Below are 27473 nucleotides of genomic sequence, written 5' to 3'. Positions count from 1 at the left end.
TTTTTAAAAAAAGCCCCTAAGTTCTATGGCTTCCAGGAAGCATCAGAGAAACGGAAGTGCCATTTCTGTACACTTTTTGTAAAGCAAGACCTAGACGCACACGCGGGGCGCCCCCAGCTGCTCTGCCCTCAGCACGCGGGCCCCAGGGGACCACGGGGGCCGCACCGACAGGCTGCCAGCTCCACACGCACCTGCGGGGCTCGGATGGGCTTTAAGGCGCTTGTCTCCACGGCTCGGCCGGCAGCGCAGAGCGACACAAGGAGCCCACGGGCCACGCGGTGGCCACCCCGAGAGTTCCAGGCCGGCGGCTCCACGAGCAGGTGTGCAGACCCCCCGCGGGCTGCGCCCACCGGCCCAGGCTTTGGTGCAGCATTTCAGTTGGGGGCCGCTCTCATCCCGCCTTCCCCTTTGGTCTGGGGAGGCCCAGGGCGGGCTCACCCCTGGCAGCAACGCCCCGCAGCGCCCCCTCGAGAAAACGGCCTTTGGATCGAGGGAGACAAGCTGCACTTTATGACACTAACGGGCGAGCGGCGGGCTGGACGGAGGCGGCCGCGCTACTTACTCAGCAGACGCGCAGGGGCACAAGGCAGGGCGGCCGCTGTGGTTTTCTCTCTTCCTTGTTTTAAATAGTTAATGCTCTCGGAGGGGAGGACTAGACACAGGTGTAGAAATCTCGGCCAAAGTCTTACGTGAAGGAAGTGACCCCACGCGGGGGCTGGCAGCTCTGCCGGGCCTGCAGTCTGCGTCCAGCGGTGGCCACGCGGCCGTGGAAAAGCGGGCCCCGAGGGGCTGCAGCGGGAGGCTTCAGAGGCCACCGCCCCGGGGTCACTTGTGTCGCTGCAGAGATTTTCTCTTCCTCCTCTTGAAGAAACAGCAGCACCTGGAAGGGGTGGGCACAGGCTGGGAGGCGGCGCAGGCTGGAGAAGAGGGGGATGGGGGAACGGGCACGAGGGGGTGGGCCCAGGGAGTCCCAGCCCCCAGCAACCTCGGGGGCCTTACTTGGTGTCGTCGGCCACCTCCACCTCTGCGGGGGCCGTGATGGGGGCGTTGGAGTGGCCAGCGGTGGGGTCATCGGCATTCAGCTCCCCGTTGGTGGAGTTCAGTGCCTGCGGGGCAAGAGGGGCACGGGAGTCCTGTAGGCCCTGCTCTCCCCACCCCCACGCTGCTGGGGTCCTCGGCCGGCCCCTCACCTGGTTTTTGCTGTATAGCAGGGCTTTTTCCCGAACCTGAGGCTGCGAGGGCAGGTCGGTGTGGACCGTGCCGATGGGCGTGGGCTGCAAGGGGGCAGGATGCGGCTGAGGCCCGGCAGCCACCCCCCGCCCCACGTCACGTGCCAGCCACCCCCGCCCCCGAGCACAGGGGCTTCAGGGTCCTTGCCAGCTGCCCCCACGCGCCAGGGGCCCCCCTCCAGCACCAGCCTCCCCTCCGCCCACGTACCAGGGGCTTCCCAGCCCAGTCGTACTCGTAGTCGAACACGAAGCCGCTGCGGTCAAAGAGGTCGGTGAAGAGCTTGCGCAGGTAGTCGTAGTCCGGCTTCTCGAAGAAGTCCAGGCGTCGCACGTAGCGCAGGTACGTGGCCATCTCCTCTGCGGACAGCGACAGGGCTGGGGGGCGTGGAGGAGCAGGGCGGCGGCACTGGGCAGGGGGTCTGCGGGGAGTGCGGGGGACGGGGGGCAGACCCTCACCTGGGAAGCTCTCACAGAGCACCTCGATGGGCGTGGCCCGCTTAGTGTCCCCGATCTTCTGGTAGCGCTCCTTGAGCGTGTCGGCCTGCAGGGAGAGCGCGGTTGGCACCGAGGCGCTGCCCGCAGGAGACCCCCAGCCCCGCCCCGGCCCCGGCGCGCCCACCTTGAGCCCCTGCCAGGGCAGGCTGCCGCGCAGGAAATACATGAACATGTGGCCCAGCGCCTCCAGGTCGTCACGGCGGCTCTGCTCTGCGGGGGGGACGGCAGGTCAGCGCAGCCCTCACGCCCCCCCGCCCACCCCGCACGCCGCTCACCCTTGCCCAGGTGCGTGTTGATGCTCATGTAGCGCGCCGTGCCCGTCAGGCTCTTGTGCTCGCGGTACGGGATGTGCTTCTTGGTCTCGGGGTCGATGTACTCCTTGGCCAGGCCAAAGTCGATGATGTGGATGGCGTGCTGCCGCTTGGTGCCCGGTCGCCCCACCAGGAAGTTCTCGGGCTTCACATCGCGGTAGATGAGGCTCTTGGTGTGCACGTACTCCATGCGCGTGATCTGCGGGCGGGCGGGCCTCAGCGGGCTCCCTCCGCCCTGCCCACCTTCCCTCTGCCGCCCCACAGCGTCCGGCCCCCTCGCCCTCCCGCGGCCCGCACCAGCTGGATGGCAATCATGAGCACTGTCTTGAGAGTGAACGTGCGGTCGCACAAGTCGAACAGGTCCTCCAGGCTGGGTCCGAGCAGCTCCAGCACCATGGCGTTGTACTTCCCGCACGGGCCGAAGTAGTAGACCTGAGGGACGCCCTCTGCGGGTGGAGGACACACAGACTCACGCGACGCCCGGGCGGGCTCCCCCTGCGCTCCCACAGCCGGCCCCGGGGTACCTGCGGCGCTGAGCTGCTTGTAGAAGCGGTACTCCAGGTGCAGCTGCGGCGCCCGGGACTTGATGGGCTCCTGGGAGGGACGAGGGGACACATGGATGTCACGCAGGGCGCGGTCCTGCCCTCCTCCCGGCCCGTGGGGACAGCCTCTGCTGGGGGCCGGCGAGGGGCCTGCCCGGGTTGGGGACTGGGGGAAGGGGGCAGGGCCCGGACTCACCAATTTGATAGCTACGTATTCATTTGTATAGAGATTCTTTCCTGTGGGAGGAGAGGCACGTCAGGTCGGCAGGACCCCCAGCACACAGGAGACCGCTCACGACCCACCCGTCCAAGGGGCACCTCCTGTTCTGCGGCAGCCCTCCTTGAGCGTGGCCCATCCCTCCCGGACCTGGAAGGGAAAAGGATGGGCCCATCCCTCCCGGGCCTGCAAGGTACTCCCACCGGCCGTGGGAACCCGCATCTGCCCCCGCACCCTCATCTCCTGGGCCCCCTCCCTGCTGTCCTGCCCTCTCCTCCAGCACCGCCCCAGAGGCCAACCCTGCCTCCGCCCACTCGGGGCTGCTCCCAAGTCCTCTGCGGGATCCTTCCCGCCAGCACGCCAACACGCTCCAACTTCTCCCATCTAAAAAAGTGAAAACACAACAAAGAGTCCTGGTGACCCCAAGGCCTTTCTTCAGCTCCAGCCGCAGGGAACCTGGAGGAGACATCACACCCCTCCCACACACCCTCCCCCCACCGTCCCCAGAGGCTCTGTGAGGCCCCCCCCCCGCCACCTGACCTATGCTCACCGCTCCAGCCTCTAGGGACCCCGAAGGCGCCCCCCATTCCACAATGCCAGGAACTCCGGCCTTGAGCTGTACACGTCCAGAGGACAAGCCCCGCCCCCTCGCTGGGGAGCAGGGGCCCCAGCCAGGAGCCCATCAGGAGGGAGTGTAACCTGCGTCCTCAGCTTAGACAGACATGCCTGGGGCAGGACATCTCACGCGGCCCATCGCTGGCCCACCTGGACCTCCAGGTGCCCACGGAGAACAAGCCATGGCGCTCAACCTCACGAAACTGCAAAAACACGAGCTGTTCACCTGCTACAGTTCCTACCAGTGGCTGAGCCCCTGGGTGGCCGTCTGCATGCACAGTGTGGGCCAGCCCCTGGGTGGCCGTCTGCATGCACGGTGAGCGCTGTGCACACGCTCCACCCTCTGCCCCTCCTGGTGCTGCCGTCCCGCCTTTCCAGGTCCTGAGCTCCGACTCAGCCCCACGGTGCGCTGCTCCTCCAGGCGACCTCACGCCCGAAGTGCCGTGCTGCTGCGTCTTATTTCTGAGAGGATCCAGTGTGGGAAGAGGCCTCAGCTTCCTCTCCATCCCACTGCAGTGGGACAATCTGGGAGACAGCTGCACCAGGCCGTTCTGCCCCACCCGTGGGTGGCCAAGACACCGGTGCGTATGACCCCACAAGCCCAAGTCAGGGGCCCGCATGCCTGTCAGTCGGTCCCCCGGGTCCCTGCCCATCCCGGCTGTCTCATCACTGTGGTGCTTGGCCTGGAGTCTTCAGCTCAGCCTCAGCTCCTCCAGGGCCTTGGTGTCCGTCCCCGTCTATAGAGTCAGCTGGTCCCCAGACAACTGCAGGGGTGGCCCCGAGTCTGCGGAGAACCGTGCCGTCCATGTCTCCAGAGTTAACTTCTCTCAGCGATGTTTTTACTGCTCCGCGTAGAGAGTGTGCGGCCTTTGAGACTCGGCGATGTTTTTACTGCTCCGCGTAGAGTGTGCGGCCTTTGTGAGATTTGTTCTGGAGGCACCTGATGGGTTTTGGTGCTCTTACACGATCGGGACTATTCTTAAATTTTTGTTTTCCAGTCGTTGCTCCAACAGAGAAATACAGTCGATCTGTGTTGGCACATGCAGCAGCCTTACCAAACTCATTCCTTTCTAATTGTTTACTGAAAGACTACTCTGGCCTCCGCACGTGGGCAATCAAGCCGTCCGAGACAGGTCACAGCTGTATTTCTTCCTCTCCCAGCTTTCTACCTCTCTGTTCTGTTCACTGCCACTGTGCGAAGCGGGTGCCCGCAGGGGCCCCTCCTGCAGATTCCACTCCTTCGGTTACTACGAGTAAAAGGCACCCAGCGGCAGAGAAAGAAAGCGCCCATCTAGTCCTCCTCATTTTCATTAAATAACAGGCATGCCTCTTGTGTTTCCCCGACACTCTTTATGATGAAAGTTTCACACATTCAGAAAAGCAGGAAGAGCTGGGCGCAGGGAGCCCCACACCCTGGCTGCCTGGGTCACACAATCCGCGATTGCTCTGTTCTGTTTGCCATCACCTGTTCATCTCATTTTCAGATGCGTCTGGAAGTTGCAGACCTCAGCACCCTGCCCCCTAAACACTGCAGCCTGCAGATCAACTTCGATTTGTACTTAGTGCTTGTTTTTCCCTTGGAAGGAGGCATTTACCTGGGAAACGCACAGCATTTGATGAGCTTTGGCAAATGTGTGCTCCTGGGCCACCCCGATCCCGTGAGGACAGACAGCGTCACCGCCACCTCACCTCCTGAGAGGCCACCCCACATGCTCCCTGCTCCTTGGGGTTCCCTGCACACGCATGACGCGGCTCGCTCTGGCTTCCTGCCCGGGCACGTCCGTCGCAGCACAGACACACCTGGCCCGTCTCCAGTGTCCGTTACTGAATGCTGCGCACGGGCCTTCCTGTCACTTCTTGGGCAGGTTTGCTGGCTTGTGCTGCGCACGGAGCAGAAGTCCTGTCCGGGGCCAACAAGGCGAGGTGCCCTCCACGCCCCCCAGCCGCTTGTCCGTCTGCTTCTGGGTGGTGTCTGTTCAGATCTCTGGCCCAGTTTTAATCGCAGCACCTGTTTTTTTATTGCTGACCAAGCTGTTGTCTTCTCCTGCGTCCCGGGTAACAGCGCTTTGTCCAATGGTGCTCAGCAAATAGCACCTCCCGGTCTGTGGCTCGCCTACTCGTGTTTGTTTTTTTTTAATTTAATTTTACTTATTTTTGGCTGCTTTGGGTCTTCGTTGCAGTGCACAGGCTTCTCATTGCGGTGGCTTCTCTTGTTGCAGAGCTCGGGTTCTAGATGCGCGGGCTTCAGTAGTTGTGGCACGCGGGCTCAGTAGTTGTGGTGCATGAGCTTAGTTCCTCCTCGGCATGTGGGATCTTCCCAGACCAGGGATCGAACCCCTGTCCCCTGCATTGGCAGGAGGATTCTTAACCACTGCGCCACCAGGGAAGCCCCCCTACTCGTGCTCTAAACAACATTTCTGGAAATTTAAACTTTGATGATGCCTAACTGATCCTTTCTGGTAATTGGTCATCTTATTCTGTGTCTTGGTCAAGAAACCTCCTGTTTTGACTGTGCACGTGGGGAAGCCGAAGTCCTGGAGTCCAGATGAGTTGAAGGTGAGAGTGTGTGTGCGCGCACGTGCATGCGGGCATCTGAAGTCTGGATTTACAGCTTCCTGGGGACCTCGGGTGCTCCAGGCTCTGAGCCTCACCAACAGCCAGCTCAGCAGTAGGTGTGAAATGTGGGAGAGTCTGCAAGGCCTGACAGAGAATGCCTCCGGGGGGCCATGAGCAGAAGGGAGATGCCGGGGCTGCACAGGGCAGGAGGACGCTGGAGCCTCCACCACCCAGAGCACGGAGGCCACCTTGAACCCCCCGGACATTTGGCTGAGAACCCAGAAAGCCCACACACTGGGAGGGGGCGACCCCAGCCCTTGAGTAATGCCTGCTTGCCACCCACCCTATCAAAGCTGAGAAACAGTCCCTGGTGGGGTCATGATGAGTCGCCAGGATGAAGCATGATCCAGGCCTCACGTGTGGCACCCACATTGTCCAACAGACAATAAAACATCACTAGACATGTGAAAAAAGGAACAGCACTGCAAGAAGGAAAAACAGCGCCAAAGGCACCACAGACACAGCATTTAAAATAGCTACTGCAAAAGGGAACGCTCCTACACTGCTGGTGGGAATGTAAATTGGTGCAGCCACTGTGGAGAACAGTATGCAGGCTCCTCAGAAAACTAAAAAGAGAGCTACCATGTGATCCAGCAATCCCACTCCTGGGCATATATCCAGACAAATCTATAATCCAAAAAGATACATGCACCCCTGTGTTCATTAGCAGCATTATTTACAACAGTCAAGACATGGAAACAACCTAAATGTCCATCAACAGAGGAATGGAGAAAAAAGACGTGTACACACACACACACACACAGTGGAATACTACTCAGCCATAAAAAACAATGAAATAATACCATTTGTGGCAACATGGATTGACCTAGAGATTATCATATTAAGTGAAGCAAGTCAGAAAGACAAAGACAAACACCATATGATAGCACTTATATGTGGAGTCTATCTATGAAACAGAATCACAGACATACAGGACAGACTGGTGATTGCCAAGGAGGAGGGGTTGGGGGAGGGATGGAGTGGGAGGCTGGGGTTAGCAGATGTTAGGTAACACGTCAGCAGATACAAGGTCCTACTGTATTGCACAGAGAACTATATTCAATATCCTATGATAAACCAATATGAAAAAGAATATTTAAAAAAGAATATATGTATAACTGAATCACTTTGCTGTACAGCAGAAATTAATACAACATGGTAAATCAACTATACCTCAATTTAAAAAAAGCTGGGACTTCCCTGGTGGTCCAGTGGTTAAGAATCTGCCTTCCAATGCAGGGGATGCAGGTTTGATCCCTGGTCAGGGAACTAAGATCCCACACGCCGCAAGGCAACTAATCGCACATGCCTCAACTAGAGAGCCCATGCACCACAACTACAGAGCCCATGTGCTCTGGAGCCTGCACGCCACAACTAGAGAGAAGCCCAGGTGCCACAACTAGAGAGAAGCCCGTGCACTGCAACAAAGATCCCACGTGCCGCAACTAAGACCCAATGCAGCCAAAAATAAATAAGTAAAATAAATATATACTTTTAAAAAGCCATTGCAAGTATGTTCGAGGATTTTAAGGAAAAGATGGGCAAAATGAACAAGCAGATGGAAAATTTCAACAGAAAAATAAGGGAATCAAATGGAAGTGAAAAATACCGTGTATCAAATGAAAAATTCAATGGATGTATCAAATAATATATTGGACGCTGCAGAAGAAAAAAAAGGGTGAACTTACAATAAGGCAGTAAAAACTATCCAGGCTGAAGAAAGAAAAAAGACTGAAAAAAAACTTGAGAGGAACCTGAGGGACCTGTGGGACAGCATCAAACACTCCTAATGTGTGACTGGAGTATGAGAACGAGAGGAGACTAAACAAAGGCAGAAAGAACATTTGAGGTAATGATGGCAAAGTTTTTCCAAATTTAACAAAAGAGTGTTAATATACATACCCTAGAAGCGCAATGAACCCAAAGCAGAATAAACAGAAAAAAAAACCACACCTAAATTAAGGCCGAATCAACATCTGAACCCAGAGATGAAAAAATCTTTGCAGCAGGCACAAGACAAGACACACTATATACAGGAGAACAGTGGTCAACAGTAGTCATCAGGGAAATGCAAATAAAGTCCACAGTAAGGCACCACTTCACACCCGCTAGCACGCTCCAAGTGGAAAAGCCTGACAACTCCAAGTGTTGATGAGGATGTGGGATACTGAGAACCTTCACACGCTGCCCGCGGGAGTTCAAAGGGGTACGACTGCTTTGGAAACCAGCCTGGCAGTTTCTCATAAGCACACGTGACCCAGCACTTTGATGAAAACACTCATACGCGAGACTTGAAGAAAGGTGCTCAGGGCAATTTTATTCACAACACCCCAAATCTGGGCACAGCCAAAGGTCCCTGAGCAGGAGAACGCATGAACAAAACGGGGTGCAGTCATACAGATGGACAGAGTAACAAACAGCGACTAACTGCAGGCCCACAAAACCACAGGCACTGAGCCGGAGGAGCCTGGCAGGAAAGAACACAGTTGCCCCTCAGCCTCCAGGGGAATGCTTCCAGGAGCCCCCGAGGATACCGAAATCTGCAGCTGCTCCAGCCCCTGACATAAAACCTCACAGCACAACCAGCACAGTCAGCCCCTGTACCGCGGGCTCCAGCCCCTGACAGAAAACCCCACAGCACAACCAGCACAGTCAGCCCCTGCACCGCGGGTTTCGCATACTGAGGTGTGGAGCAACAACCAAACCTCGATCCTTAAAGAGCGTTGTAAGCCAAAAGCCACTACCCCCGCAGTCCCCAACGCACGCTCCACCATCTGTTTACCCAGACCTGTGCTGTTTAGGCTGCGGCTCCCAATGCCAAGGCCAGAACCCAGGACAGCCATCTGGGTCCCCAAAGCCACAAGGGGCACCCCCAGGCTGTAGGACAGGACTGGGCCGGGGGACGTGAGTGTGCGTGTGCCAGCCAGTGTGCGTGTGGGCACACATACGTGCACACACTAATGGGGCAGCAGGGTTGGGGCGCAGAAGCCCCGTCGGGGAAGCTGAAGAGTCGGCCACCGTGCAGCACAGATCAGGCTGGGCACGCGGGGCCCCGCACCCGGGGGAGGCGCCTGTCTCTCCCACACCTCCGCCCTTCCCGTGAGCAGTTTGGGCCCCTGCTGCTGGCAGTCCACTGGCTCAGACCCAGAGCCCAGGGCAGTGAGGACCCGCTGCTGATCCCATCCCAGCGCCTCTGGCATGGCCAAGGTTCAGGCTCAGGACAGGCCTCTCCCGGCCTCGCAGGCCGCTGGGCATGTCAGACACCAGCAACACCAGCCGACAGACAGACACGGACCACTGGACGGGGGCTGGGGGTCGCCCATCACTAAGCTCCAACCACTAAGTGCTGTGCAGGAGATGCCCCTGGACCCCCACCTCCGCGTCACCAGCCTCCTGAGCTCTGTGGGCCTGGGGCCCCTGGCACAACCGCCCCACAGCTGTCGGGGTCCAGCCCTCTGCAGAGCCTCCTCCGGGGGCAGGGAACAGAAACCCACACGCGCTTACCTGCGTTCCCAGCCCTCACGTCCACCCCCGCCCCCGCCTCCCCGTAAGTGAACGAGCGGGGCTCACCTAGCCGGAGCTCCCCGAAGTTGCCACAGCCTATCTTCTTCCCGACTCGGAAGTTGGGGCCCACCATCAGGACCCCCGAGCTGGTCCCCGAGCTCCGGACGCCGTGGCTGCTCCGGCCGGCGGCCTTGGACATTCTCCGGCCCTCCTCCGACTCCCCTTTCCCTCCTTTCTTGTCAAAATCCATAAGTTTGTGGTACCCTGGCCTCTCCACGGTGACTCTGCTGCCGTGCAAATCCCGGCTCCACGGAGACCTGTGGTCGCGGGGGCTCTTCAGGGCTAGCACCCCATGGCGCCCGGCGGGCTCCTGCTAGTGAGACGCGGGCGCTCGCGAGGGCCCGGCCGCAGCGCTCTTCTCGGTGGCCTTGGGGTCACGCATGGGGGGAGGACACATGCTGCTGACGGGTCCCGGGAGCTCAAATCTCGTGGCTCTCGGCTGCAGGAGAAACAGAGGCACGGGTTAGAAGGCCGCGATGCGCCCGCCCGCCACGTGCCCCGGGGCCCAGAGCACAGCCTGGCAGGGGACCCGGGACTGGGCGTTAAATGGTGGCGGGACCGTGTTCTGTAAAGATCTCTGATATGCAGGTGCGACCTGTGACCTTCTAGGGGCAGAGGGGAGGGAGGCTCGTGCAACCTGTGACCTTCTGGGGGCAGAGGGGAGGGAGGCTCGGGCCTCCGAGAATTCCACGTGCCGCCTGCCGGCCCACCCCAGGCTAGAGGACGGCTGTGCTGGGAGAGGAGACGCCTAGTTGAGCAACAGAGGCCCCAGCACTGCTCCTCCGAAGAGGACAGGTGCAGAGCAGAAAGTGCCCGAGGCTAGGAGACAGGCCCCTGCCACAGACCTGGGGGGCCTCCGAGCTGCCTCTCCCCCACCCCACCCCTGCCCAATATCCAGGTGACATCAACGTCCCTGGGCCTCGTTCCAGGAGCCCGTGACCCTGTGGACAGATGGGTGACTGGCTGCTGCTGCAGGAGAGTGAGAGGGCAGGAGGGGCTGCAAGGGCCCCGAGTGCGGGCAGATGGGCTGTGAGCCTGACGGGGCTGGCTGGACACGCGCCCCCAAGGCGAGTCCGGCCTGGCCTCTCCAGCAGAAAGCTGGGGCTGTGGAGGGAACGGTGGGCACCCCGATAGCCCTCCAGGTTACAGGGAGGGGCTGGCCACCCGAGCTGGGGGGTGGGGATACACTCCCAAGGTCTGTCTGTGGTGCCGGCTTCTCCCTCCTCCCCCCACCACGTGGACCAGTCACCCTGCAGCTCAGACGGACGGGGCTCTCCCCTGCCAGCTGGCCTAGCCTCTCAAGCCACCTCCTCCTCTCACGAGGGTCACAGGCCCTCCTACAGGCCCTCGCCTCCTCTTGTCCCCTCTGGCCAATTCTCACTCCAAAGCCACAGGAATCGCTTTAGAAAGAAAACACTAACCTGCTCCTATGACACCTCCCCACGCCCTCTGCCTGCCCAAGCTCCCCTTGGGCCCAGACTGGCCACTGCGAGGCTCACACCTGTGCTCCCCTCCCCACCAAGCACTCAAGGGCTGACACCTGGTGGAGGCCACGCCCCCGAATGCCTGCAGGGGTAGGGGGAGGTGAGGCCAGGTGAGGGCCCTGACGCCAGGTAGGCGGCCCAGCTGTAGCTCATCCACAACCCATGAAGGCACCCGGGGGAGCCCCCGGCGGGCTGTGGCAGGACCAGCACTGAGGCCCGGTGCCCTGGGGGGGGCGATGAGGGGGTCGCCTCCCACCCCCGTGGGTGCCCGAGCCCCCAACTGGCCTCTCACATGGCCCCCAGCGCCCCCACCTACCACCGAGGGCCTGATGCTCGGAAGGGCCAGCCAGCAACCGTGTGTCACCGACGGCACAGGTGCCAAGAGTCGCAGGCCGAGGACAGGCCCAAATGAGGGGGCCTCTGGCCATGCGCCTAGAGGCAGGCCCACAGCCGGCAGGACGGGGTGGGGAGATGCTCACACACGCGTGCACACGCCAGTCCATGCTCGGCACCCACGCAGGTCATCGCTGCCCGGGGGGGCGTGCAGGGCCGGAGCAGCCAGAGCCTGGGAGCCCAGGAGATGCCCAGACAGGCAGGGGCCCAGGCTTCAGGACAAACCTCACCATTTAAGGCCGGCAGCTTCCCAACCACATGGACGGTGTGTGTGGACAATGCGACCCCAACAAGAACCGTGCGCCCAGCTCCGCCACTGCCTGGGGTTCCCACCAGCCGACACCCCGGCACCGCAGCCGCGCCACCTGAGCAAGGGGCCGGCCCGGGGCCGCGCGCCCCCGCCCGAGCAGCGCTGTCCGCGCCTGTGGACGACACACTGGTCGCTGGCCAAGCGGTGCCCCTGCTCGGGCGGCCACCCGTCTGTCTCCACCTTCACCGGCTGCACTCGCAGGAGATGGATCTGAGCCAAGGGGACGCCACACGGGCACTGCAGGCCCAAAGGCAGGCAGGGAGGGGCGTGGCCCAGAATCCGGGCCCTTAGCAAAGTAGGCCACTCCCCACACCCTCGGCGTCTCAGGGGTTCCGATGCCACGGGCCAGGCCGCTCCCCACCTGTAAGCAGTTAGTTCCCTGTGGGGGGTGGGCGGGCGGACAGCTGTTCACCATCAGGAATTTGGGAGTCAACTGGGAACAGCTGTTACAAACTTACAAGGAAATAACTACATTAAAAACAAAGGAAATAGTGGGACCTCCCCGCTGGTCCAGTAGCTAAGACTCCATGCTCCCCAATGCAGGGGCTCCAGGTTCGATCCCTGGTCAGGGAACTAGATCCCACATGTCGCGCGGCAAGGCCAAAATAAATAAAGTGGACAGTTCAACGGTTCTTACTGAACCACAGCTTATGCTTGCAGAGTTGTGCTACAATCACCTCAAATTCCAGCACATTCCATCACCTCAACAAGAAGCCCCGTCCCCATCAGCAGTCACCTCCTCCCCCTCCCCAGCCCCTGACAACCACGAACCCACTCTCTGTGTCTGTGGATCTGCCTGTTCTGGACGTTTCCCATCAGTGGAATCGGACACCGTGGGTCCTTCTGTGTCTGGCTTCTCTCACTGAGCATCGTGTTCTCAGGGTCCGTCCACGAGTGTCAGGGCTTCTGTCCTTCTTGTGGCGGAGTGATGCTGCTACGTGTGGAGGGCACGCTCATCCACAGGAGGACACCCGGGCTGTGCCCACCTTTGGGCTGCGGTGAACTGTGCGGCCGGGGCGTTTGTGTACAACCCCCAGGAGGCGAGTGCTGTCTCCCGGCTCGGACCTAGGCTGCAACTGCTGGGTCAGGTGGAAGTTCTATTTTAATTGCCAGAAGAGCTGCCCCCCTCCTGCGCCCGCCCACGCCCTCCGCATCCCCCGGCATTGCTGCCGCCCAGCTTTAGGACAGCTGCCCGGGGCGTGGGGGTCCTGCTTCACCTCTGGGCACGCGTTGCCCCCAGAGCCCGTGCCAGCGCCGGACACGCGCTCATCTCACGGGTGCCTGTGGAAAAGGCACCCAGCAGTGGGGGAGGTGCGCACAGGGACCAGGTGGAGCCAGGCTCAGAGCGGCCAGATGCCTGACCACACGGGAGACTGCACACGACTCACTTCTGGAGCCGCCGAGAGGCCAGATGGAGCAGAAACGGGCAGGAGGCAAACACTCCCTGAGATGGGAACCAGCCGGCGTGGGATTCCTGCAGAAAACTGAGGCCACCACCCCTGGTGCCCAGCCCCCTGCGTCTGCTGTTTCAAGACCTGCACACACGCAGCGAACCCGTGCCCTGTACACCCTGGGCACCTTGTGCCCGGACCACACGCCTGGACACGCTACCCTCATTCATTCTGCTGAAGTCCTCCCAGATTCCATAGAGAGGGAACACCAAAATCTACAGGCCACCCTGCTGATGGATACTTAAGGGTGGTTTCCAGCCGGATTTTCTTTCTTGTCAGAAAGAAATTAAAAACACATGCCTGGGGACTTCCCTCGCGGCGCAGCGGTTAAGAATCCTCCTGCCAATGCAGGGGGCACAGGTTCGAGCCCTGGTCTGGGAAGATCCCACATGCCGTGAAGCAAATAAGCCCGTGTGCCACGACTACTGAGCCTGTGCTCTAGAGCCTGCGAGACACAACTACTGAGCCTGCGTGCCACAAGTACTGAAGCCCACGCACCTGGAGCCCTTGCTCCGCAACAAGAGAAGCCACCGCAGTGAGAAGCCTGCGCACCACAGTGAAGAGTAGCCCCCACTCGCCGCAACTAGAGAAAGCCCAATGCAGCCAAAAATAAATCAAAAAAACAACAAAAAAAACAAACCACCACATGCCTGTGCACACACACGCAGGCACACCAGAGGTGGATGTAAAACCCACGGGAATTTCAAAGATTAAAAGCTGAGCCCTGCGATCTCCCAACTCCTCGGCTCCACTCCCCGAGGATGCCCCGCGCACTCCCGCCAGGCACTCCCGCCTGCAAGCGGCAGAAGCAGCCAGGGTGCAGGGCAGGCAGACGCCAGCAGCAGGCCACCACGGGGCCGTGAGCTCAGGGGGACGCACACACAAGCGGGAGGGGACGAGCGCCGAGGTTCTTAAGGAACCTCTGAGGGTGGTTTCCACGCAGACGAGGCCAGGAGGACTGGGCGCATCTGCGCCAGTGCGGGGCGGGCGCCTCGCCGTCCCGCGTCCCGCCGCCGCGACCCACGCACCCCCGCGGGCAGGGATTCATGTCTGGGTCCCGCTTTGTGCAAGCAGCTTTTATGGGGCGGGGGACCCTGACACCGCCCAGCCCCACAGCACACACAAGGAACCCCTCCCAGGGCCCCACTCCTCTGTACTCCAAGCCCACCCGCCTGGGAGCCCGTGCCCCGCCACCGGCACCTGGCTCCCTAGCAGGCCTCCTTTCCGGGCCGCGACCCCCGCTTTCAGGCCAGGCGGAACGTGCTCTCGGCCCCAGCCCAAGATCCACAGAGGCACGGCCTTCGCCTCCGCCTGGCCTCACGTCCCCAGGTGCAAACCCTTCCGAGCTCACAGAACCTCTGACGGCCCCAAAGCCACGAGACACGCCCCCTCGGGCTTGTTCAGAAGCGCCCCTACCCCCAGGTGCTCACTACCAGGCCCTCACTCCCAGACCCTGCAGGACGCAAGCCTCAGGGTCCGGCGACACTCCCCTCGGCAGACCCTTCTCCTCTGCCGCCTCCCAGGACGGCTTGTGTTAGGTGAGCGCTTACTCCGTGCCCAGGGCTCGGGCAGCAGTGGGTTCCCGGCCACAACCCCCAGCAGCAGGCCTGTTCTCCCGGTCACACTGTCCAGCAGGGGGCCCTCCAGCCAGCGCGGAGAGGCACGTTCGCAAGCACACCTGCGGCAGCCGGTGGGCCGAGAGTCCAGGAGGCGCCATGCAGAGACGGGCATGACCGGGCACAGCAGGGAAGGAGCCCTGTGTGAGCCGAGAGCCAGGGCATAGCCCGCGTCGACAGGGGCTGCGGTGCTAGGCGCACCGTGTTGGCCCCCACGCCCCGATGTCCACGGGGCTCCCGACGGGGAGCCAAGGACAAAATCAGAGACTCTGGCGTGTGTACTCCCCACCCTGGCCCGCAGCCCACACGCGACGCCAGAGGCCCCACCGCAGCTCACCCAGCCGGGCCGACAGCAGCAGGGCAGGCCTACGGCCCCTCCATCCGCCTCCTGACAACAGGCAGGCGTGTGGCCACCACGGGGAGGCGGGGGAGGAGCCCTAGACCCTGAGCCTCCCAGGGACAGGACGCCAGCCCTGCTCACCCCGCAAATGAGAGCAGCCACCCGCAGCGCGCACGGAGGGGTCGTCCCACCATCCACAGGATGGTTATCCTGGGTCCCCTCCTGGGGCCTGAGGGGGGATGGCAAGAGCGAGTCCCCCACTGACCTGGGGGGAGCAGGGGTAACAGAGAGTGGACACAGGGCTAAAACCAGAGCCAAACGTTGCCAGGAGCCTGGGCGTCTGCAGGTGCCCCCCGGCACACCTGGGGGACCAGGAGGCAGGTGTGTGTGATGCCAGCCCCGGTGCAAGCGCCGAAGCTAAAACTCATCATGGGGGCGGTGTACCCAGTCCTTGACCCAACCCTAAAACAAAGCCAGTCTCGATCCAACCAACATGGCCCTCAGGTCCTCCCAGGGGCACCTGGACTCTCCCCCCATGCAGGGAAGGCCCTCCAGGGGTGTGGGCTCTGCTCAGGCCCCCATGGCCAACTTAAATTCCACAGGCCCCGCTGAGTCCCGACGACCCACTCTTGCCCCCCAGGCCAGTCCCCAGGCGGCCCCTGGCCTGCCTTCCAGCTCAGGTGAGTTACCTGCCGTGTTCTCTGGGGGGTCCTCCATCTCGTCAGGGCCTGGGCCAGGTCCCCTTCGCGGAGGCCCCGGGAACCCCCTTGTCTGAGCGCCTCTACCCAGTGATGTCACAGTCCCTGGCCGACATCACAGGCACAGCCCTGGCCCAGAGGCAGGGCCAGTCTGGGGCGGAGATGGGCAGCCTCTCTCCTGGGGGCGGTCCCTCAGAGGCTGCCTGGCTCCACCGCACACGGCAGGCCCTGGTGGGTGCCGCCTGGGAAGTGCCGGGACTCTGGTGGGATCGTGGCTGCGGCCCCCTTTGAGGCACCTCCGGACACGCGTGTCCCTCCATCAGGCTGAGCCCGTTTCCGTCCCACGGGGCCTTGGTGACACGTGTAGGGAGGGCCTCCTCCCCAGGGTCACCCAGAGCCGGGGTTGGCACCCCAGCAGCCGTGAGCACCCCGAGCGTCAGGTCTTGGTGCCTATGCACTGCTCCCCAAGAGGGACCCGGACCCTGGAGACGCGCCGGCCCTGGGGCCGCAGCCTAGAAGCTTGAGGTCACCGCAACGTGGAGTTACAGCACAGAGCTAGGAAGTGGCCCTAAAACAGTGACCAGCCCCCAGGACGAGGTCGACACCTAAATGAATTAGGCAGAAATGGGTCACAACACACTGACTGACAGACAAGGGAACGCGACCTGAGGAGACGGGAGAGGAAGGGGCACCCCACCCGGCGGAGGCTGCAGGTAACCGCCACCAGCAATGCTGGAGCACGCCGAGGCGCAGCCCGGCATCACCTTCTCAGCAGCCACGAGGAAAAGTCCGTGTGCGGCACAAGCCGCCTGCTGCCCAGACGCTGCGCCCCCTGGAGAAAGGGGTGGAAGGGGGCCAGACTTCACGCTCGGGGGCAGCCGCAGGCTCGGGGTCATGAAGAGCAAGTGTGGGCAGAGACGCACAGGTGCACAGCCAAGCTACAGGCGAGCCCAGGAGGACTGGGGAACTGACAGCGCTTTCCTTCAAACCTCTCCACAGACTTGAAACGTTCTCACGACAGACCCCACAGCCTCAGCCCAGAAGTCACCGGGCGCTTCTGTGCAGGGGCGACTCGAGAACCTACCGGAGGAGTGCTCGGCAGTGACCCCTGGACACAGCACCTGGAACGAGCTGAGGTGCTGCATCGCTCGCAATGCTGGGAACGGGTGGGCCCGGGCCACGGGCTCACTGGCCTGTTCTCGCTGCGTCTGGGCACGTTTAAAAGCCTCCCTACAGAGAGCTAAAAGGAGAACAGGCGGGGGTCGGGGAGGGCGGGAAGGGACACAGAAGGAGTCCGATCACGGGGACGGCGGGCGTCCAAACCCCACATGATGCCAGGTGGAACACAAGACAACTGGAGGCGCAGAGACAGGGCCGGGCCGGCCGCACGGGCACAACTGGCCGTCCTGCCCCAGGACACGGGCCACGCATTCACAGAAGGCAAACACACAGAAGCGCGCTCGGTGGCACCAGGCACGTGCCAGGAGCTCAGCACCGCCGGGGCTGCCGCACACTGTCCTGGACGAGCAGGTCTGGAACCTTCCATCACCGCGGAGGCTGGCCTCTCCCTGCAGCCCCTCCGCCAAGGCCTTGTCCACACCTTCGCAGTGAGCTAGCCGCCCATGGAGGGGGCAGCACCATCCCAGCCCACATGACAGGCCTTGCGTGACCCCTCGTCCTGGGTGCTCAGGTCAGTTGTGCCTGCACTGCAGCCCCATATCGGTCCCAGGAGGGGGCTGAGCTGTGTCCCCCAAAGACACGTCCCACCCCTGGAGTCTGGGACTGTGACCTTATCTGCAAATGAGGGTGGGCCTGAAGCTGTGACGGGTGCCCTGTGAGGAGAGGAGACAGAGACAGGGAGACGGCCATGCCCCCCACCCCAGGAGAGCGGGCGACACCAGCACAGCCCGGGGGCCTGGGGCAGAGAGGACGTGGGGTAGAGAGGACGTGGGGCAGCATGGACTCTGGCTGAGGATGACGTATGAATACGGGCCCATCAGCTGGGTTGCGGGAGGTGCTGAGGGGCTGGTCGTGGGCACACGGGGACCCTCTGAACTGATTCACAGCCTCTCTGTAAATCTAAAACTGTTCTAAAACAAAGTCTGTTTAGGGACGTCCCTGGTGGTCCAGTGGGTAAGAGTCCGCCTTCCGATGCAGGGGACGCGGGTTCGATTCCTACTGAGCCCACACACTCTGGAGCCCATGCGCCACAACTAAGAGAGAAGCCCGCGCCGCAATGAAAGATCCCACGTGCCACAACTAAGGCCCAACGCAGCCAAAATAAATAAATAAATAACTTTAAAAAAAAAAGTCTATTTAAAAAACAACCCCGTGGCTTCCCTGGTGGCGCAGTGGTTGGGAGTCCGCCTGCCGATGCAGGGGACACGGGTTCGTGCCCCGGTCCGGGAAGATCCCACATGCCACGGAGAGGCTGGGCCCGTGAGCCATGGCCGCCGAGCCTGCGCATCCGGAGCCTGTGCTCCGCAACGGGAGAGGCCACAACAGTGAGAGGCCCGCGTACCGCAAAAAAAAAAAAAAAAAAAAAACCTCCACCTCCTCTAGCAGCTCCCCCAGTACCCACCCAGCACCCACTCCAGTCCTCACTCCAATGTCACCCACCCAGCCCCTCAAAGAGCATCACGGCGCTCACCGCCATCGACGGCAGCCCATCCACCCAACGCGCTCCCCAGGGACACAGCAGGTCCGGGGGGAACATGGCGGCTACTTGCTGAAAGGGGTCCGAGAGCACGAGGGGCAGAGCAGGGAAGTAACGTGAAGGCCTCTGAGGGCCAGAGCGTGGGGCGGGGACACGTGCGCCGATGGAAACGATGGAAACCTGGGCTCCCAGGCCAGGTGCTGGGAGAGGCACGTCAGGGCCCTCAGAAGCGGCCTCCGCGCTTCCACAGCAAGGAAGCCAGACTGCAGCCCAGGGGCTCCTCTGTGCCTTCCCTGCCCCTGCCAGCAGGTGCAAACTTTCCTGAGCTCAGGAGCAGGGCGGGGGAAAGGGTGGGGAAGAGGGTTCTCAGCACGGAGCCTCACGCGGAGCCCCGGCTGGGCACGGAAGCGGGGTTGCTGGGGTGGAGGGGGACACGCAGATGCAGGGGCCGGAGAGACACACGAGGGAGGACATTAAGGGGCCCCCCAGAGCACCTGCAAACTCGCCAGAAAACCACACCCACCAGCCCACCCGTCCGGCCAGCCCCCCACCGGGTGAGGAGTCAGGGACAAAGACCCGGGCCCTCCCCTCAGGGCCGGGGGCATCACGAGGCAGCTGCCTCTGGGAAGGAGGCCCAGCGCCTGCCCAATGGGCCGGGCTCCTGCATCCAGGCTGGAGCCTGCACGGTCCTCCCTCCCCAACCCCCCACCTGGACCTGGTGCACCAGGAGCTTGCCTGAGGCCCACAGGGCTTCGTTTCCCATGGCGCAGCCTGAGACGGTCTCTCTACCCCACACGGAGGAAACCCGCAGCCAATCCCGACGGGTCCGTCCACAGCGTGTCGCTGGACCCGCTTACAAACACGCCCGTGTTGTTCAGCGGTCTGGAAGGACTTCACCAACGCGTGGCTGGTGCCCACCTCCTAGATTCTGAGCAAGTTCTTAAGACATTCCCACGCTTTGTCGTAACGGCCATTCTCCTCAATGTGTGTGTGGCTTTTGCTACTGAAAACACCAACGAGAGGACAGTTGTTTTGTGGTATCACAACTGGGGGGGCCACCTGGCCCTTTGGGGCCTGCCGGTCACTCCAGGCACTGGACACGCCTGCTCAGAGGAGAGCAGCCGAGGGCGCCAGGACCGAAGTCCACGGGCCAGCCCGTTGTCTGTGATGTCAAAGGGCAGGACCAGCCCCAGCGCCCACATGCTCCAAAGGGTTGGCATTCTGGAAAGTGCAGGGCAGTGGGAGAATGGTCTTCCAAAAACCGGCCAGGGTTCCCAGGCTCTGAGGAGACAGACACCACCACAAAGGACAGACCCCAACCCAGGACAGGAAAGATGCTGGGAGAGGCCAGGACACAGAACCTGGAGAGGAAGCTGGTGGGGACGTGGACAAACGGGACCCTCACCCATGGCGGGTGGGGCAGAAGGTGGTGCAGCCGCCATGGAAAACAAGCAGCAGTTCCTCAAAAGTTAAACACGCAGTCCCCACTCGACCTACTCCGTGTCCACCTGAGGCAACTGAGAACACGTCCACGCACACCTGTGTCTGCACATCCACAGCAGCATGACTCATGACGGCCAAGAGGTACACACGACCCACATGTCCATCAATTGAGGAGTGAATAAATAATGTGGTCCCTCCACACACAGGAACATCACTCAGCCACGAAAAGGAGTGAAGCCCTGACACTCGCTACCACGTGGATGGACCGTGAGACCACGATGCTCAGTGAGAGAAGCCAGACACAGGACACACAGGGTGCAACTCCACTGATGGGAAACGTTCAGAACAGGCAGATCCACGGACACAGAGAGTGGTGAGTAGCTGTCATGGGCTGGGGAGTGACTGCTCATGGGGACATGGTTCTTTTGGGGGTGATGGAATGTTCTGGAAATGATTTTAGTGACGGCTGCACAATTTGTGAATACACTAAAACCACCAAGGTGTACTCTCCAGCGAACTGCATGGTCTGGGAGTCTTACCTCAGCTAAAACCGGGGGCGTGTGTGGCATCTCCACAGAGCTGTCTGGAGGGGCACAGGGCGTGAGGCTTGGCAGGCAGCCCAGAGAACAGGGCTTGTCCAGCGCAGATCAAAGTCCGACGCACGTGCAGCTGCCAGAGCCACGCCTCCCCCTCCCACCAGTTGAAGCAGCTTCTGTGACAGACACGCAATAAATCCTTCAGAGGACAAGGGGTTCGTGCCCACAGGAAGTAAGAGACGCAGACACCGGCTAGAAGGTGGGGAGAGGAGGAAGGGCTGACTCACGGCCTCGGTCCTTCCCAGCAGCCCGGGACAAGGCCCCAGGGGCGCAGAGGTGTCCCCACGATGGCCCAGGACGGGCTCACGCTCACCTGGGCACACTCAGGAGCTCCCTTCTCGCCCCAGAACTGCCCCGCTGGCCTCTGGCCCCGCTCAGCGAGCAAACAGCATCCTGACTTTGGTCCCCCAGACTGGCCGCGAGCTGGAGCGCCTCCACTGCCCAGAGGCTGCATCACAGTCACCAGATGCCCAGCCCACCCCCAGATGCGGAGGCCGGGGCAGGGCCTGCAGCCGCCTGGGAGCACCACCTCCTCATTGCAAAGGTCCCCCTCCACACCTCAAGGCCGGCCACCGGCCCCAACCCACTGAGGCCAACACAGCCCCGAGCCCCCGATGGAAGGCTGCCACCAGCCCGGGGTGGCCAGACACAGATAAAAACACAGGGCGCCCAGCTGACACGGAAATTTAGATAAGCAGCTAATAACTTCTACTACAAGTATGTCCAATGCGCTATTTGAGGCCTATTTATACTAAGCAATTTTCGGTGGTTTGTCTGAAACTAAAATTTCACTGGGCACCCCACACTGTTATCAGCTACACGTGGCCATGACTGACAGCAGCGCAGACAGCCTCTGCCAGGACTCACATTGCCAAAGGCACTGATGTTTTCTACTCAAGTCCGTGTATTTGTTAAAATCAAGCGTTTCCGATGAAAACTTAGCTTCCAAATGGTGATGAGCCACGAGTATGGATATATACCCAATAGGAAGGACATAAGCCGCCTCAACAGTAACTTCTCACACCAATTAACGTTTCAATGATCATACCTCAGAAAACAAAATTAAATGACGTAAACGGAGCGTCACCTGTTGCTTTCTACTTTTCAACCAGGTACCAGCACACTGTCCACCATCCACACGGCTTACATCCTGTCTGTCTTGCGGACCAGGGCTGGGGAGCCTGATAGACACCTGGGCCTCCAAAATACTCCGCACCGCCCGCAAGCTGGGTACTGTCATGACCATTTCAGACGGGGAAGCCTAGGCTGGGGTGTGAGAGGCGCCGGGCGCGCCCTGCAGCCTGCCTGGGTGAGGGGCACTACCCAGGGGCGCGTGGGGACTGGCCGGGCTGGAGCCCCAGCTTTGGAGGGAAGGCAGTGGAGCGTCCAGGGGAGACGGTCTCCTGATTGGCTCTGCCCCCTTCATCTGGCCACAGAGGAAGCTCCAACTCCCCAGGCAGCAGCCTGGAGGCCAGGGGCGAAACCAGGAGGTAGGATGAGGGTCACCCTTGGACGAGCAGCAGGGCGGCCCGAGGTGAGGGGGCAGACACTGCCCCATGGGGGGACCTTGGCCGGCCACCACGTCCAGTCCACATGAGCCGCATCCCTCCGGGCCTCCCCTCTGCCGGTCCCCTTCCCACCTGCTTCCACAGACTTCCAGCTCCTGGGGGCAAAGGTGGGCCTGTGGAGGCCCGGAGACGCACTCAGGGAGCACCTGAAACGGGCACCCACCGGGCCCTCACAGCAGGCTGTGGAGTGCAGGAAACACCCAGCTGGGGTGCTCGCCGGGCTGATCCTGCCGCCCTAACACCGCGCAGCGCCTGGGATGTTTGCGGCTGTCACGACGGGGCTGCCCTAGAGAATGACCCGGCCCCAACGCCCACAGTGCCGAGGGGAGAGACCTGGTTCTAGAAAGAGTCCCTCATGCAGGTTCCCGCTAGACCCATGGCTGCAGCTTCAGGAAACAAGCAGCTCATGACTGAGGGCCGGCAGTCCGAGGGAGGGCCCAGGCCAGGGCGGGAGCTCCCCAAACTGCCCCCGTGCAAGTGTGAGAGCAAAGGTGGAGGTGGGGCACTGGTGGGGCAAGAGGCGCACAGGGTGGCACAAGGGGTCCTGGGAGCTATCGGCACTGACCTGGGCCCTCCCGGCCCGCTCGGGTTAAGCTACGCGAGCGGCTGGCTTCAAGGCCAGCCCGTCCATGTGGGTGATCCCCGAGACGGTGCGGCCTGGCACACAGCACGGTCAAGTTTCTGTAAAGACACCAGTCTCCCAGCGTGGCCCCCTGAAATGACACCCAAGGCCTGTTCTAGAAGCAACGAGGAAGGGAGCCTGCACGTGTCCCCAGGCACCTCCCCCAACCTCAGCCCTCGCCACCCCACCGTCCCCCCACGAAAGCCCCCAGTCTTTCCGGAATTCTCTGCCTGGGATTCTTAATCTCAGCCTACTCCCCAGCCAGCTGCCCCGCGGTCCCGGCTGGGTCACCCACTGGGCGCCCAGCAGAGCTCTGCCACGTGCCTACCAGCCAAGCTCTGGAACCACAGCGAGCAGAGCCCCCCATGACTGGCACGGCCGCAAGGGGGCACCGCAAACACTCACCAAGGCCCCACAATGAGCGACGTTGCCCTGCAACCCTACGTCCTGCAAGGGGCTGGCGGGGGAGCGGCCTGGCCCCCAACACCAGGCAGGGCTGTCCCCTCATTCAAGAGGGCGGAAGTTCCACTTTTGGCTGCATTAGGCCTTCGTTGTGGTGCGCGGGCTTCTCGTGGCAGTAGCTTCTCTTTGCTGCCGAGCACGGGCTCTAGGCTCACGGGCTTCAGTAGTTGTGGCGCACGCACTTCAGTAGTTGTGGCACGCGGGCTCTAGAGCACGGGCTCAGTAGCTGTGGCACACGGGCTCAGTTGCTCCGCGGCTTGTGGGATCTTCCCGGACCAGGACTCGAACCCGTGTCCCCTGCATTGGCAGGTGGATTCTTAACCACTGTGCCACCAGGGAAGTCCCCAAGAACAACTTTTTAAGACTGAGGTGCATCACAGACCAACGTAAAGTTGTGATACATACCGTATATCTATTTCTACCTTTTTTTTTTTTTTTTTTTTTTTTTGCGGTACGCGGGCCTCTCACTGCTGTGGTCTCTCCCGTTGCGGAGCACAGGCTTCGGACACGCAGGCTAAGCGACCATGGCTCACGGGCCTAGCTGCTCCGTGGCATGTGGGATCTTCCCAGACCGGGGCATGAACCTGTGTCCCCTGCATCGGCAGGCGGACTCTCAACCACTGCACCACCAGAGAAGCCCCTATTTCTACCTTTAAATAGCGATCCTACCATGACCCAGGATGACCCGGGACCAGATCCAGCACCTGGGTGCCCCTGCCCGCCACTGGCAGGAGAGGCTCCGAGCAGCGGGAGGACGGTGGGCAGCTCTCTGTTCTCCAAAGGACGGGCTGCTGGCGGGGGCACCGGGGGAGAGCAGTCCCGCACCAGGGGTGCTCAGGCACTGCAACATCTGCACTTGCTGGGATCTCCTGCCGCCCCGCACGCACTCTGCACGGGCTCTGCAGGCTGGGTCTCCGCGGTGAGGGGAGGGGCTCGCCCTCTGGAATTTAAGCACCGCGGTCTGTTCCGAGCAACCTGGCTTCTGCCGCTCACTGAAAGGGGCTTACAGGAAGGGCTGCGTGACAGCAGGGCGGGTGCACATCCGTGGACCGTGCCGGGTACCAGGGGACGCATGGGGTTCGGAGAAGGAAGTGCTGCTACCAGCCACTCTCCCAGAGAGTCCCACCGACCCTCTGCATGGAGCCCCGCGCTACAAAGGCGGGCGTGGGCTCAGCCTGGACCAGAAGCTCCTGTGGAAGACAGGGCAGGAGGGAGGGGCTGAGGCCAGGAGAGGAGGAGATGGGTACTCGCAGCCCCTGTGGGCCAGAGGAGCCCAGGGAGCATAGGTCTTCCTACTGGAGGTCACTCAGGCCTCACCTCCTCATCTGTAGGATGGGCACTTGGGCCATCGCCCAGCACAGGCCCCCCAAAGCTCCCAAACGGGGATGGGCAGACACGGAGCTGCCCGAGGTAGGGCCTTCCGCACCTACCAGGTCTCGGGCCTGGCGGACCCTTCCTCCACGGCGGAAAGATTCCCGACCCGACGGCCAGAGCTCTCCCGAGCACACCCCGCTGCCTAGATCACGACAGCAAGGCCCCCATTGGGCGTGACAGCACCAGCTGGACCCCAGACACTGACCACGACCCCAAGCCGCATGCACCACCCATGCTGACCCACCCAACGCCCCTGGCCATGACACCCCGCTGCCAACTCCCTCCCCAGCCTGCAGCCTGGTAAGGCCTCCCAGTAAGGCCTCTGGGGGGAGGGGGGGCAGGCAGCAACCCAAACCCACAACAACTGTGAGGAGAAAACCTGCTGCTCTGAGGTGGCCCAGGCAGCACTGGAACAAGGAGTTCCTGGTGCTCCAGGACGTCCAGGGGAGGTGCTACTTCCCCAGGTACAACCTTGCGGGGACTGGGCCCACAATGACGGCTCGCTCAGACCCACCAGTAAACCCCCAAGGACACAGGTTGCCCCTGCAGCTGTCCGGAACGCCTCTTGGCTGGCTGGCTTCCCCAGAGCTGGGACGAACAGATAGAAAGCTTTCAGTGTAAAAAAAAAAACCAACAAACCTCACCTACTTCCTCTTGCAATCCAGAGGTAATTACTATGTAGCTGAAAGGAGGAGGTTAAGATGGAACCAGCAGCAGCAGTTCAGAGGAGTCTGTGTACACACGGCTCTGCTGTCACATCTCTGAGCCAGGGAATGAGACGCCTGTCCCCAACCCGCTTCAGAAAAATTTAGAGGAACTCGAAATCAGACCAGAAGACCCAATTGGCAACTGCACACGGAAAAACCAGAGCCGGGCTGGATGACCGCTGCAGACCCCAGGGTTTGGCCCACCCCTACGGTGGGGGTCCAGCCAGCTCCTTCCCGACCTCCCTCCCTCCCTCCACGGGCAAACGCAGCACATACAACTGGCCCCCAGCCTGGGAGCTGCCCCCCACCAGCTGGACCCCCGGCCCACACCCACCACCCCCAAGTGGCCCTCCCATTCCACTCCTCAGAGCTAGGGCCACAGACACCACCGCAGCCGGGGAACTGAACACCTGGGGCCGCGGAGACAGTGAGGCGGGCCTGTCCAAGCCTGTGTGCGCTCCTGGGGGCGCTACAGTCAACCCCCCAACCCACCTGGCCACGCGCCTGTGGAGCCACAACTTGGTGGAGGCGCAGCAGATAAAAACGAACTCCTGGCGAGGACCACAAACTTCCCCCTTTCAAACCGGCGGCCCAGCTCAGCCGGTTCCCCTCAAGCACAGCCTCCACCTCCTTCCAATCAGAGCCATCCCCCAGCCCCGGGTCTTGCCTCCAGATCAGAGCCTTTGTGCTCTCCCACGGATCTCTCACATCCCTGAACCACAGGAGCCCGTGGGGGCCCGGAAACGCCAACTGAGCCTGTCCGTGTCCCCTGGGGCAGGGACGGGGGACCCCCAGAAGCCCCTCAGGATGGATGTGTGAACAACCCTGGAGTCCCAGATGCTGGCCTGGCCAGGGTCCCCCTGTGGAAGAGGTTGGGGAGAGAATGCTAGGCTCCACCTATGTGCACAGAGCTCTCCAGGCCGTTTCCTGCAAACAATGCCATCCGGAGGCCAAGGGACTACCCCAGCTGCCCAAAGCCTGCCCAGGACGACGCCTCGGACGTCACAGCAGTGCTCTCAGCCCCCAGCCCGATAGTGAACACACTTCCCCTGAGAAAACAGGGGCAGAGGAAACAGGGGAAGCACAGGGCAGGGAGGGGATGAGTGTGGCTGCTGGGCACGCAGACATCGCACTCCCCTCCCTGATCCGAAGTGTTTCCGGAAAACAAAGCCGGTGGCGAGGGCGGAAGGGGGAGGCGCAGCCAGGCGAGAGCCGGGAGTTCCTGAGCAGCCCACAACAGGTCCCCCAGACCAGACCCCTACTGTTGCTCCCCTTCCCTGCTCCCAGCTCCCCGCTAAAACCTGCAGAGCCACAGAGGGGCGAGTGTATGCGCCAGCGTGGGGAGGAGCGATGGGCCCAGTAGAGAGAGCTGGAGGGGTGGGAGGACGCGGGGAGCGGACCGTGGGCTTGAGCGCTGGGGGGTGGTGAAGGGGGGAGGTGGGGTGGGGCTGAGGGACAGTGGGGGACACTGAGGTCTGGAGTGAGGGAACAGTAGGGTCTGGAGTGAGGAATCAGGAAGGACAATGAGGTCTGCAGTATGGGGATTAGTGGGGGTGAGAGGTGACAGGGCCTGAGTTCGGGGGTCGCTGGCGGCGGCAAGATCAGGGTGCAGGGGAGAAGTGCTAAGCGGTTGGGGTCTAGAGTGTGGGGGTCAGTGAGCTGGAGGGGCAGTGGGGTCGCAGTGCAGGGGGCAGTGGGGTCGCAGTGCAGGGGGCAGTGGGGAAGCAGAGTCGGCAGTGCAGGGGTCCACAGGAAAGGGTCAGAACTGTGAGGTCCGCGGGGTGCGGGACACGGGATGCAGGGGTCTGCGGGGTTCCGAAGTGCGGATGTAGGGGCTGCGAGGTGCCGGAACTGGGAGGTCCTCGGGATATAAGGGCGGCGTGGTCCGGGAGTCCGCGGGGGTGGGGCCGCCGACAAGGGCGTCCGCGTCGTTACCTGACGGCCTCCGCCGTGGTCGTGGCCGTGGCCCCGCGGCCGGGCGGCCGGGCTGGGCGGCCCGGGCTCCCTCAGCAGCGCGGCGCGGGCCCCCGCTCCGGACCCCGTTCGCGCTCCGGCTCCGGCTCTGGCGCCCGCTCGGGCCCCCACTCCGGCGCCGCTGCAGCTGCCGGCCTCCGCATGTTGGGCGCGGGCTGTCCCAGCCGCGCGGGCGCCCGGCTCGCCCCGG

General features: G+C 62.0%; 1 protein-coding gene across 4 annotated transcripts; it reads right to left on the bottom strand.

Annotated features, from left to right (window-relative positions):
* Positions 1–27473, bottom strand: CSNK1G2 (casein kinase 1 gamma 2). Of its 4 annotated transcripts, XM_082652122.1 has the most exons (12): positions 27245–27473; positions 9596–10028; positions 2774–2814; positions 2560–2629; positions 2333–2481; positions 2000–2234; positions 1849–1934; positions 1686–1770; positions 1438–1586; positions 1191–1274; positions 1000–1106; positions 1–880 (listed from the first exon to the last, which is right to left on the bottom strand). In XM_082652122.1, the coding sequence occupies exons 2-12, from the start codon at positions 9777–9779 to the stop codon at positions 826–828; spliced, it is 1245 nt and encodes a 414-aa protein (XP_082508248.1). In that variant the 5' UTR covers positions 9780–10028; positions 27245–27473; the 3' UTR covers positions 1–825. The 4 variants fall into 4 exon arrangements, with proteins under 4 accessions (XP_082508248.1, XP_082508247.1, XP_082508246.1 ...); XM_082652121.1 differs by having other exon boundaries at positions 2333–2629; XM_082652120.1 differs by having other exon boundaries at positions 1000–1274.

This window comes from Grampus griseus, assembly GCF_964374135.1.
Source record: "Grampus griseus genome assembly, chromosome: 3".
Classification (NCBI taxonomy): Eukaryota; Metazoa; Chordata; class Mammalia; order Artiodactyla; family Delphinidae; genus Grampus; species Grampus griseus.
The sequence above is the reverse complement of the archived record's forward strand: the minus strand, read 5'-3'. Positions and strand labels throughout refer to the sequence as shown.